At 41.9% G+C, this 13,956-nt stretch overlaps 1 protein-coding gene across 1 annotated transcript in view; it reads left to right on the top strand.

Annotated features, from left to right (window-relative positions):
* The window catches only part of kdm2aa (lysine (K)-specific demethylase 2Aa), a 63,007-nt gene that overhangs the window by 14,165 nt on the left and 34,886 nt on the right, over nt 1-13,956 (top strand). Inside the window, exons 6-9 of the mRNA XM_020621523.1 lie at nt 915-1,021; nt 2,377-2,470; nt 5,057-5,210; nt 10,530-10,645. Of these exons, the coding sequence (XP_020477179.1) occupies nt 915-1,021; nt 2,377-2,470; nt 5,057-5,210; nt 10,530-10,645 (471 nt within the window). The remainder of the gene's footprint in view (nt 1-914; nt 1,022-2,376; nt 2,471-5,056; nt 5,211-10,529; nt 10,646-13,956) is intronic.

Genomic DNA, 13,956 nt, shown 5'->3' with positions numbered 1-13,956 from the left:
ATTCACATTGTAGGTGCATTCCCACTCTGAGAGACAGAATAAAAAAAAAAATTCAGGAAATCACATTGTATGATTTTTAAAGATTTTATTTGTCTTGCACTGCTGAACATAAGTATTTGAACACCTGAGAAAATCAGTGTTAATATTTGGTACAGAAACCTTTGTTTGCAATTACAGAGGTCAAACGTTTCCTGTAGTTCTTGACCAGGTTTGTACACACTGCAACAGGGATTTTGGCCCACTCTTCCACACAGATCTCCTCTAGATCTGTTAGGTTTCAGGGCTGTCGCTTGAGCAACGCGGAGTTTAAGCTCCCTCCAAAGATGTTCTATTGGATTGAGGTAGGCCACTCCAGAACCTTGATATGCTTCTTACGGAGCCACTCCTTGGTTATCCTGGCTGTGTGCTTCGGGTCGTTGTCATGTTGGAAGACCCAGCCACGACCCATCTTCAATGCTCTGACTGAGGGAAGGAGGTTGTTGCTCAAAATCTCACAATAAATGGCCCCATTCCTCCTCTCCTTAATACAGTGCAGACAGGTGCTACTACTTTAGATTAATGAGTGGAGTAGAGGTGGACTTTTTCAAGGCACAGTAACAGGTCTTTGAGAGCCAGAATTCTTGCTGTTTCTCAGGTGTTCAAATACTTATGTTCAGCAGTGCTGTCTCTCAGACTGGGAATGCACCTACAATGTGAATTTCAGACCCCTCCATGATTTCTAAGTGGGAGAACTTGCAAAATCGCAGGGTGTTCATATACTTCTGTTCCTCACCGTATACCTCTGTCCTCCCAAAAGAGTAGTTGTTTTGACATGAAAACATTTGAACAGATTATGTAATTAGTATGCTGACTCTCTCCTTGGCAAAATGATGAATTGTCTTCTTTATTTCTTTTTCTTTCTTTTGACTGTGTAGGTAGATCTAATAGACTGGGTGGACAACATGTGGCCTCGTCACCTTAAAGAACGACAAAGAGACTCAACCAACTCTATAAATGACATGCATTACCCCAAAGTACAAAAGCAAGTTCCTCATTAATGTTTTTCTGCAGCCAAATATCTATAGGATATACAGTGCTGTGAAAAAGTATTTGCCCACTTCCTGGTTTCTTATTTTTTTGTATATTTGTTGTACTTGCATGTTTCTGATCATCAAACAAATTTAAATATTTGACAGAGATAACCCAAGTAAACACAAAATGCAGTTTTTAAGTGATGATTTTTATTTATTACGAGAAAAACTCTATCCAACCCTACATGGCCCTATGTGAAAAGGAAACCCAAAGGCTCGTCTCACTTTTGCCAAAAAACGTCTTGACAATCCCCAAGACTTTTGGGAAAATATTTTGTGGACTGACGAGACAAACGTTTGTGTGCATCCCGCTACATCTGGCATAAAAGTAACATAGCATTTCAGAAAAGAACATCATACCAACAGTCAAATGTGGTGGTAGTGTGATGGTCTGGGGCTGCTTTGCTGCTTCAGGACCTGGACGACTTGCTGTGATTGATGGAACCATGAATTCTGCTCTCTACCAAAAGATTCTGAAGGAGAATATCCGACCATCAGTTTGTGACCTCAAGCTGAAGCGCGCTTGGGTTCTGCAGCAGGACAGTGATCCAAAACACACCAGCAAGTTCACCTCTGAATGGCTTAAAAAAACAAAATGAAGGTTTTGTAGTGGCCTAGTCAAAGTCCGGACTTGAATCCAATGGAAATGCTGTTGTGTGATCTTAAAAAGGCGGTTCATGCTCGAAAACCTTCCAAATGCTTGATTGCAGTTGTTGGTGCTGATAGTGGCACAACCAGTTATTAGGTTTAAGGGGCAATTACTTTTTCACATAGGGCCATGTAGGTATGGGTAGCTTTTGTCCCTTAATAAATAAAATCATTACTTAAAAATTGCAGTTTGTGTTTATCTCGTACTGCTACCTTTGGTAGCAACAGACTTTAAACACACTTTGCAGCGGGGTGTTGTTTGTTCTGCGTCTGACACGGCAAAACCAAACCAATTCCATAGTACTGATGACACTGTGCCTTTTTTCTGAACGAGTTCCTCCCTGCTCGCTGCCATGCTATCTCTATGGCAAACGCGCGGGGGGTGGGCTGAGCCAACTTGGAACTACGGGAGCGTCGGCGGATGTTAAAGATAAAACAGATTTTCATTCAAACAAACCAATGTAAACTACACATTCGAGTTAATCGATAACATCGATTTATTGTCCAGCCCTACTGGAAGGATGACCTAATTCACCACTTCATCTATTTAATTTGGTCTCCAAATAAATTGATTTAATTGACTTGATGTTTCAATGTAAATGTTTTTTGTGTGTGTGTGTGTGTGTGTGTGTGTGTGTGTGTGTGTGTGTGCGTGCAGATACTGTCTGATGAGTGTAGAGGACTGCTACACAGACTTTCACATTGACTTTGGAGGGACCTCAGTGTGGTACCATATACTGAGTGGAAGCAAGGTTGGGCCAGAGGGTTTTTGTTTCTGTTTGGGAAACCTGTCTTTTCAGTTACAGTCTAACAGTTTCTGATTCAGGCTTGTTAAATAGCTGAAATTTTAACAAAAAAACACAACTACTGTTCTTATGTGTTTTAAAACGTAAGTGTACTTAAAGCTGCATTAACTAAGATTAAGCAGAAATTTGGGCAAGTCAAGTAAAAAAAATTGTTTAGAAGTTTCTCCCTGCTGTACTACCCCACCCCCTAAAAAAACTATTGTCGGGCCTTGTGTTTCTTGCCCTCTGTGGTCACAAAATCCACACCACAGTGCTTCCACACACCTGCTGATCAGAGGCTATATGATTAGTTTTTCAAGCCGGTATGGCTCATTTCAAAGACAGATACTACTGTACAGGTACAACCCAGGATGGGAGCAGACCTGTTAGACTCAAGAGGCTGTGTTCTGTAGCACAGAAAAGAGTGTGACAAAGAATGAGGCAAAAACAGGGTTAACATCTGTTTGTCATGTCAGAGATGGAGAGCACTAAAAGCTTCCAAAGGACTAAAATTTGGCAGGGATGTGGCTTTCTTCCTTCTAGATGCACAAGTATTGTAGCTGGCCTATGTATACAGTGCCTTGCAAAAGTATTCATACCCCTTGAATTTTTCCACATTTTGTCACATTATAACCACAGACTTAAATGGATTTTATTGGGATTTTAAATAAAATCCCAATAATTCCAGCATGATGCTGTTGCCCCCATGTTTCATGGTGGGGAAGGTGTGTTCAGGCTGATGTGCAGTGTTATGTTTCTGCCACACATCACCTTTTTACATGTAGACCAGAAAGTTCAACTTTGGTCTCATCTGACCAGAGCACCTTCTTCCACATGTTTGCTGTGTCCCCTACATGGCTTGTGGCAAACTGCAAACGGGACTTTTTATTGCTTTCTTTCAACAATAGCTTTTATGGAAGAGTAGCAAGAAGAAAGCCAAATTTGTGCTGGAGTACACGACAGATTGTCCCCCCCCGAGCTGTGGATCTCTGCAGCTCCTCCAGAGTTATGGGCCTCTTGGTTGCTTCTCTGATTAATGCTTTCCTTTCCCAGCCTGTCAGTTAAGGTGGACGGCCATGTCTTTGTAGGTTTGCAGTCGTGCCATACGCTTTCCATTTTCAGATGATGGATTGAACAGTGCTCCATGGGATGTTCAAAGCTTGGGATATGTTTTTATAACCTAACCCTGCTTTAAACTTCTGCACAACTTTATCCCTGATCTGTCTAGTGTGTTCCTTAGTCTTCATGATGTTGTTTGTCCACTAATGTTCTCTAACAAACCTCTGAGGCCTTCAAGGAACAGCTGTATTTATACTGAGATTGATGTACACACAGGTGGACTCTATTTACTAATTAGGTGACTTCTGAAGGCAGTTGGTTGCACTGGATTTTATTTAGGGATATCAGAGTAAAATGAGCTGGATACACTTTTCAGAGTTTTATGTGTAAAAAATCTTGAACACCATGTATCATTTTCCTTCCACTTCACAATTATGCAATACTTTGTATTGGTCTGTCACATAAAATCCATTTAAGTTTGTGACTGTAATGTGACAATGTGAAAAAAATCAAGGGGTATGAATACATTTGCAAGGCACTGTATATGTCTTCATCATTAGCAAGCTATACCTTTGTATAGCAATAACTTTTGTATTGTATTTGTAATTCCAACTGACTACAACGTTAGTGTTTTGTTGTCCAGTTAGCTGAAACCCAGCGCATTTTCTTGGATTAGCAAATGAAGTGATTTTGCTAATTTTTCTCAGTTTAGATCGGACATAGCACTGCAGTCTATGTAGCGTTTTAGTGAGAAGTTTGTAAAATATGCTATCAAGAACTAGAAAAGTAGGGAATTTGTTCAGCTGTCAAAGCATAACGTGAAATTTCTCTTGTTTCACATACAACTCACTGTTGATGTGCATCAAGAACATAAAATTGAACGCGATACGGTAGTGGCTGGTCTTGTGTTGAAATCTATTCCCTGTCATGATGTGTCTCTAGTACCGTCTCCCTCTGCAGTTATGGTTGGGATAAAGGGTCAGGTTAGGGGAAACACACCTTGACACAACACTGGAACATACTGTAAGTACTGTATCAATATTACTGGGGGGAATAAAACATTTGTTTGCGCAGTTTGCTTTTTGTTAATGCAGGTACAGTACTGTACATCTGCTACAATCAATGTTAGACATGCATATGCATATGGATAACATGTAAATCTTTATTTGACATTGTCATTTCAGTGTCGCTGAAAACCATGGCCTCCGTTTTCCCCTATTCATTAGTTCTGGAGCCAGTTATTCCCTGCTGCTCTGCCTGACTGCTACAAGTATTTTCAGCTGTCATGACCACCTATGATGTAGTTTCAGACACAAGGCAGGAGGGGTGAAGAGGAGTAGAGGGAGAAGAAGAGAGGATACTGCTTGAATTTTTGACTCTCACTTTGCTCTTAGCGGTCAGAAATTAGAGGGAGAAGTCAGTTAATGCAGCTTTAAGTCTTGTCCAGCCCTTTTAGTCCAGTCCAGAATGACTGTTTAAGGTGTGTATTTTCAGGTATTCTGGCTGATCCCGCCCACCCCTCAGAACCTGGAGCTATATGAGAACTGGGTACTGTCGGGGAAACAGGGAGATGTTTTCCTCGGAGATAGAGCATCTGACTGCCAGAGGATTGAACTGAAGCAGGGCTGCACCTTCATTATACCCTCAGGTGAGCATTAACATTCTTACTGATGTTGTGATGAATGCTCATTGTTGTAATGCATTCCCTAGGCCCTTACACTAATCTCAGTCATCACACCTAAATGGCTAATACCAATCCTTACACTAACCCTAATTTTAACATTATTCATCCCTAAAACCATGTCTTAAACCGCAAACAGCGCTTTGCAGTTTTGAGGACTAGCCAAAACGTCTCACAGGCAAGACGTATTTTGCACACACCCTTGTGTGAACTAATATCACAACCCAGCTCAAAGGCCATAACAAACAAGGGAGACTACATGGTGTAATGTTGAAAATAATCAGTTTATTAAACAAATGCAAATAAATATAACCAATAATCAAATGAGCATGTGGTGTGATAGTAAGTTTAGTACTGCGGGATGTACATCAGAATCAGAATCAGCTTTATTGGCCAGGTGTGTTGGAAACATGAGGAATTTGACTCTGGTGCAGTGGTACATGTGATTTAAGTATGGTGTAGGAGTGCTGTATGGTGCATAAAGTAAAACAAGATGAGTAAAGAGCAACAGACGTGCAGGGAGAGAAAGCAGAACAGAGAATAAGTGACATGCTGGTATTTTATAGTGATGGGCCAATCCACATTTTTTTCAGGTCTGATTCTGATACATGAGTGCATTCATTGCAATAAAACAACCAACACTAATAAAGAAAATATTAAATACGAGTAATGATGGATAAGAGCAATCACTAGTTGGTCAGAGGCCAAGGATACACGCAATTCTCCAAATTCTAAACAAAGTGGGTAATTAGGAAACTTCATATTTTAATTGGCATAATGCAGACATAGTAACTTCTCCAGCCTTAAAGCAATTCTCTTTAACTTTACGGAAATAACACATTAACAAACATTAAGCATGTTTTTTTTTAAGGCTTTTTTTTGGAAAATATACAGTGCCTTGCGAAAGTATTCGGCCCCCTTGAATTTTGCGACCTTTTGCCACATTTCAGGCTTCAAACATAAAGATATAAAACTGTAATTTTTTGTGAAGAATCAACAACAAGTGGGACACAATCATGAAGTGGAACGAAATTTATTGGATATTTCAAACTTTTTTAACAAATAAAAAACTGAAAAATTGGGCATGCAAAATTATTCAGCCCCCTTAAGTTAATACTTGGTAGCGCCACCTTTTGCTGCGATTACAGCTGTAAGTCACTTGGGGTATGTCTCTATCAGTTTTGCACATCAAGAGACTGAAATTTTTGCCCATTCCTTCTTGCAAAACAGCTCGAGCTCAGTGAGGTTGGATGGAGAGCGTTTGTGAACAGCAGTTTTCAGTTCTTTCCACAGATTCTCGATTGGATTCATGTCTGGACTTTGACTTGGCCATTCTAACACCTGGATATGTTTGTTTGTGAACCATTCCATTGTAGATTTTGCTTTATGTTTTGGATCATTGTCTTGTTGGAAGACAAATCTCCGTCCCAGTCTCAGGTCTTTTGCAGACTCTATCAGGTTTCCTTCCAGAATGGTCCTGTATTTGGCTCCATCCATCTTCCCGTCAATTTTAACCATCTTCCCTGTCCCTGCTGAAGAAAAGCAGGCCCAAACCATGATGCTGCCACCACCCTGTTTGACAGTGGGGATGGTGTGTTCAGGGTGATGAGCTGTGTTGCTTTTATGCCAAACATAACGTTTTGCATTGTTGCCAAAAAGTTCGATTTTGGTTTCATCTGACCAGAGCACCTTCTTCCACATGTTTGGTGTGTCTCCCAGGTGGCTTGTTGCAAAGTTCAAGGGGGCCGAATACTTTCGCAAGGCACTGTATGTACACCTCATTTTTTAAAAACTTTAAGTCACTTCTAAGATAATAATTTGCCATTGTAAATAAGTCAAAAAAAAAAACTAGGAAAAGCATGCCATGGGCTCTCTAATATTTAATGGTCAGCGGTCTTAATACTTGTATAGTGCTTTTCTACGCATTGCAGCACACTCTGAGCTTTCACACTGTTTGGCCATTCACACTTACATGTTCACATAATGGTGACATCCATCCTCCATGGAGAAGGAGGTTGGAGACCAAGATCAAGGCAGCAAGGAGGGAAGTTAGGCAGCAATCGGAATTGCAGAAAGGCATGATGAAGAAAGGGGTACCTAAGAAGTACAACACACCGTCCATACCTGAGGCCTTAGAGACTGCCAAGCAAAGGCTCACAGCCCTGGCCACCCAGTTGAAGAGGCACACCAGAGAAGTTGAAGCCAGGAGAGTAAACCAAATGTTCTCCACTGAGCCATCCAAGGTGTACTCTCAGTGGCAGGGTAATACCATGAGAGCAGACCCACCAAGGCTAGAGACAGCAATTCTGGAAGAGCATGTGGGAGAAGGAGGCATCACATAACAACAATGCCCAATGGCTCATGGACCTAAGAGCAGACCACAGCAACCTCCCTGTGCAAGACCCAGTAATCATCACAATGGCAGACATTCAAGAGAGGGTCTCAAGTATGAAGAGCTGGACAGCACCATGATCCACACCTGCTGGTTAAAGAAGCTAACTTCACTCCATGAGCGCCTGGCAGGACAAATAAACCAGCTACTAATGGATGGAACCCACCTAGAGTGGTTAACTGAAGGCCGGACAGTCCTGATCCTGAAGGACCCTCAGAAGGGAGCAGTACCATCCAACTACTGCCCAATAACCTGCCTCTGCACAACATGGAGGCTCCTGTCAAGCATCATAGCAGCTAAGATGAGCAGGCACATGGCTCAATACATGAGCAGTGCCCAGAAAGGGATTGGTAGTGACACCAGAGGAGCAAAGCACCAGCTACTGGTTGATAAAGTAGTCACTTGAGACTGCAAGCCCAGACATAACTTGTGCACTGCCTGGATTGACAACAAGAAAGCCTATGACTTGGTGCCTCACACATGGATCCTGGAATGCTTGGAACTGTACAACATCAACAGGACTCTAAGAGCCTTCATCAAGAACTCAATGGGAATGTGGAAAACAATCCTAGAGGCCAACTTCAAGCCAATTGCACAAGTCAACATCAAGAGCGGTATCTACCAAGGAGATGCTCTGTCCCCGCTGCTGTTCTGCATCGGGCCGAAGCCCCTCAGCCAGATCACCACCACGAGTGGTTATGGATACAGACTACAAAATGGAGCAACCATCAGCCACCTCCTCTACATGGATGACATCAAGCTGTTTGCCAGGAGTGAACGAGACATCGACTCACTGATCCACACCACTAGGATCTACAGCGAGGACATCGGAATGTCATTTGGACTGGATAAATGTGGTCGAATGGTAACAGCGAGAGGGAAGGTAGTCAGAACTGAGGGGATTGTACTACCAGAAGGCAACATAGCAGATGTTGAGGACAGCTACAAGTACCTTGGGATCCCGCAGGCAATGGGAACCATGAAGAGGCTGCAAGGAAAGCAGCAACTACAAAGTACCTGCAAGAGAGTAAGGAAAGTCCTGAGAAGTCAGCTGAATGGAAAGAACAAAGTCCAGGCAATTAACACACACACCCTGCTGGTTATCAGGTACCCCGCTGGCATAATAAGCTGGCCAAAGGAGGAGATAGAGGCCACTGACATCAAGAGAAGCAAGCTCCTTACAATGCATGGCGGGTTTCACCCCAAATCTAGCATCCTGAAACTGTACACTAAGCAGAAGGAAGGGGGGCAAGGATTATTGAGTGTCAGAGCCACTATCTAGGATGAAACAACAAAGATCCATGAACAGATCAGGCAGATGGCCCAGAATGTTGACGTGCTTAGTTGAATACCTCAGTCAGCAGAAACCAGAAGAACAAGGGAAGGAAGAGCAGGAACCCTCATGGAAGGACAAACCCCTGCACGGTATGTACCACTATCAGAAGAAGTGGCTGATGTCGAAAAATCCTACCAGTGGCTGGACAAAGCTGGACTGAAAGACAGCACAGAGGCACTAATCCTGGCAGTACAGGCGCAGGCTCTAAGAACAAGATCAATAGAGGCAGGGGTCCACCATACTAGGCAGGACCCCAGGTGCAGGCTGTGCAAAGATGCCCCTGAGACAATCCAGCACATAGCAGCGGGGTGCAAGATGCTAGCAGGCAGGGCGTAGTGGGAACACCATAACCAAGTGGCTGGCAAAGTGTACAGAAACATCTGTGCCGAGTACAGGCTGGAAGTCTCAAAGTCAAAATGGAATACACCTCTAAAGGTGGTTGAGAATGACCAAGCTAAGATCCTGTGGGACTTCAAGATACAAACTGACAAACTGATAATGGCCAACCAACTGGACATAGTAGTGGTGGACAAACAGAAGAAGAAGGCTGTAGTGATAGATGTAGCAATCCCAAGCGATAGCAACATCAGGAAGAAGGAACACGAGAAGCTCGAGAAATACCAGTGGCTGAAAGAAGAGCTAGAAAAGATGTGGAAGGTGGAGGCACAATTGGTCTCCGTGGTAATAGGAACATTGGTGTTGTGACCCCCAAACTGGGAGAGTGGCTCCAACAGATCCCAGGAAGAACATTTGAGATCTTTGTCCAGAAGAGTGCAGTGCTAGGAACAGCTAAGATACTGCGCAGGACCCTCAAGCTCCCAGGCCTCTGGTAGAGGACCCGAGCTTGAAGGAAGGAATAATAAGATCGCTCCAAAGTGGGGCGAGTGGGGAATTATATAATTTCTGGAAAGCATTGGCGAGAGTCTATTGCCTGGTAGTGCCTTCTTGTCTGTTGGCTAGCATGAGCTCCTGGTATTGTTTCACGTGAAACCTTTGCAGGTGCTTGATTAAATTGGTTGTATTGTATGACGCAACCATACTTCCACCCCTTAACAATATTATCGGGCCCGGTACCAATAGGGGACTGGATCTGGTCCATCTTGTATCTTATTTAGTTTGGGAGCACTGGGCCCAAGTGCACCCAACCAGCAATCAGCTACCTGATCTGAGGTGATAAGCTATCAGGTGAGAAGTTTTCAAAACACAATATAGCAGCAGGGGTTGCCACATGAAGGATACTTCATATTGAGGGTGATTGTGATACAGCAAAAGCCCTGAATGTGCATGTAAGGACACAATCTTTTGGCATGAATGCAGACCCTCACAGACCTGGTACGATGACAAAAATTACATTACTCGACCATAGCGTACATGTGGACATTCAGAGCATCAGTAGCCCTTCACAGTGCTGAAATGTCCTCACAATGTTGGTATCAAATTAAAATTTTTCCACACAAAGATAGGAACACTCACTAACTACATGCTGAAGTTTCATTTATAGGACAGAAATAGAACATTAATATATGTGGTGTATGTGTGTGTGTGTGTGTGTGCTCAGGCTGGATTCACGCTGTGTACACCCCAGTGGACTCTATGGTGTTTGGAGGAAACTTCTTGCACAGCTTCAACATTCCTATGCAGCTTAACATTTGCAATATAGAGGACCGAACTCGGGTAGGTGCAAACACACTCATCCAGTGATCCCATGTATCCTGCAAAATTTGTAAATTTGTAGACTGGTTTTGTTCTAGAAAAGGAGTGAAATAATATGGCCTGAAAATATTCTATTGTCCTAGAAAGTAATTTTAATAATTTTGTCCTTCCCCCCCCCCCATTCTTATCCTTTTGCTGAGAGGGGATTGTTGAATATCCACAGCTGCATTTGAAATTAGGGCAACTTCATGGTCAGAGAAGAGGTTGAGTTTAATTTGGCAAGGTGAGAGGGCTGAAACACTGACCTGTGAATGCCCCATAAAGTTGACTTTCAAATGCATCAGTCTCCTACATGATTATCCACTAATTTGGTATTTTAATTAAAATAATAAAATAAATGGAAAATCTTGAAGATTATTAGGGTATAAATGTATCCACGTAGCAATAATAAAATAGTAGTAAAATGTAGTTTGGAGTTCATTCATGGCTGAAGTTGGTATCAAATAACATTAAAGCGAAACCACAAGAATCACCAATCATTAAGATGTAGCAGGGTACTATACAGTAAACATTAACTGTACAGCAAAATGGACCAAGGTTTAAACATTAAAACACTACTAAATAGTGAGCTATCTACAGGTGTGTGTTTGCATCTGAAACAAACGAAGGATATGCAATTGCTCTACCACCAAGATGGTAGTCTACAGGGCCACCATGTGTTTCAGAGGGACAATAGGCCAGCATGTCTTCGGAGGACAACATGGCTAGGACAGGTACAATAAAGAGGTTCTGAGCTAAAGTCAGAGTGGGAACTCCAACCTTTGGTCAGACCTTCAGTATTCAATCACTCTTAACATTTGAGATTTCAACATGAAAATGCCAGTTTAAAATATTATTAGGGAGAGAAAGAGAGAATGCCAGCGGGTAAAATTTTTCCTATTCAGCTTTGTTTCAGCAAGATAAATTTATTTATACAGTGGAACCTCGGTTTTCCTGATTAATCCATTCGCAAAGGTCCGACGAAAACCGAATCGTAAGAAAACTGAAGCAATATTTCCCATAAGAAATAATGTAAGTCCAATTAATCCATTCCAGACACCCAAAAATATTACCAAAAAATACATTTTATAGAGAGTAACTATATTTTTACATACAGAAAACAATGAGAAATAAATATAAATGACTAATGAAATGGATAAAGGAACATTTAACATCACTTTTACCTTTAGTGAAGACTCTTGTTGGTGTATGGAAGACGGTGAGGAGGGGAGAGGGAGGCGGAGAGGTTATTGTTTGGAAGGGGAATCCCCCTCCATAAGGACTTCATGTATCAGGGCCCAATCTGGGGTTACTTCCCTTCACTCATTTCTTCTGGGAAATGAGTGGCCTTGTCACGCGGGCAGGCGGACGAGTTTGGTACAGACTAATGATGCTGAACCAACCAATCAACTGTATGAAAACCAAGCGGATGTACGAAAATGGGGACAAAATTTCAACAAAAAAAGTCATCGAAAACCGAATCGTACAAAAAGTAGGGCATATGAAAACCGAGGTTCCACTGTATAGCACATTTTCATTCACAGGACCAATTCAAAATGCTTTACATACATAAAATATTTAAATGCAAAGTTAAAGGAACAGAAGAAAGAAAAAAATAAGATACATTGTAAAATTAAAATAGAAGACACTAGCAGTGGATAAACTTTTTTTTTTTTTTTTAGCTTGGTTTTAAAAATGGCTTCATTTAGAGCAGATCTAAGGTTCTAATGGGACCTGATTCCAGCTGTTGGCAGCATAATGGCTAAAAACCCTTTCAGCTCATTTAGTTCGAACTCTGGGCACCAATGCTGACCCATCCTTGCAGATCTGAGACACCCTCCAGGCTTGTACTCAGCAAACATATCTCTGATATACTTTGGGCCCAGACCATTGAGAGACTTGTAGATAATAAATATGGCTTTTAAGTCAATTCTGCACTTAACTGAAAGCCAGTGCAAGGATCTATGGACTGGAGTAATGCGTTCTCTCTTCTTGGTGTTTCTCAGTTTCTCATTTTAGCAATGTTTTTAAGATGCCAGGATGATCATTTTTTTCTGTTTTGATGTGGCCATTAAAATACAAATATTTGTGAATGATCAAACCAATATTCCAAACACAGGTAATGGTTTTTAATGTCCTGGACTTAAGGTAAACACCTAGCCCCAGTTTTCCTTTTATTTCAAAAAAGAATTATTTATGTTTTACAGCAGCTGTGTACAGAGTTTCTTCTTGTAGGTTGAAATTTCCCTTTTCTGTTTGGTCCAGCTGGTGTGAATGTGAATGGCAAAGCGACAGATGAGGAAAATAGGCAAACCAGGTATAAAGTTAGTCAGCTGCTCACAGATGAGTGCAGCTGTGGTTGCTTCGGCTATATGTAGGCCACAAGACCCATTCTTCCCTTTTAATCGTGCTGTAGTGGAGAGAGCTTTTTGCCCCCCAGAACAGTAGCAAATGAGCAAGAGAGAAGAAGACATCTGTGCATTTTGGTTTAAAGTAACAATACTTTTGATGGCAGACTGACATATAAGAAGGTGAATGGGAGTTTTCCTTTTGCAACTGTGTGCCTAGATTGTCTGTTAATCCACTGTGTAACTTTAGGTGAGCTTTCCTGACACCTTGTGATATGGGGTTTATTCATTTATTTATTTATTTTTTACAGCACTAGACCCTTGTGCTAGTTCAGTATTCGTGCATTTTGAGTCAGAACCCTGGGCCTCCATTTATTTATTTTCAGATGAGAACATAATCACTTAGATTGTGAATAGGTGGTTCCAGTTTGGAAATTTGTTCTGATGTACTCGAAGCTGTGAGTGATCCTTATCCAAGAGGTTTGTTAGAGAACATTAGTGGACAAACAACATCATGAAGACTAAGGAACACACTAGACAGATCAGGGATGAAGTTGTGCAGAAGTTTAAAGCAGGGTTAGGTTATAAAAAGATATCCCAAGCTTTGAACATCCCATGGAGCACTGTTCAATCCATCATCTGAAAATGGAAAGCGTATGGCACGACTGCAAACCTACAAAGACATGGCCGTCCACCTTAACTGACAGGCTGGGGCAAGGAGAGCATTAATCAGAGGAGCAGCTAAGAGGCCCATAGTAACTCTGGAGGAGCTGCAGAGATCCACAGCTCGGGGGGGGGGACAATCTGTCGTGTACTCCAGCACAAATTTGGCTTTCTTCTTGCTACTCTTCCATAAAAGCTATTGTTGAAAGAAAGCAATAAAAAGTCCCGTTTGCAGTTTGCCACAAGCCATGTAGGGGACACAGCAAACATGTGGAAGAAGGT

This window comes from Monopterus albus, unplaced genomic scaffold, assembly GCF_001952655.1.
Source record: "Monopterus albus unplaced genomic scaffold, M_albus_1.0 scaffold260.1, whole genome shotgun sequence".
Classification (NCBI taxonomy): Eukaryota; Metazoa; Chordata; class Actinopteri; order Synbranchiformes; family Synbranchidae; genus Monopterus; species Monopterus albus.
Note: the sequence above shows the minus strand (reverse complement) of the source record. Positions and strands in the feature narration are given on the sequence as shown.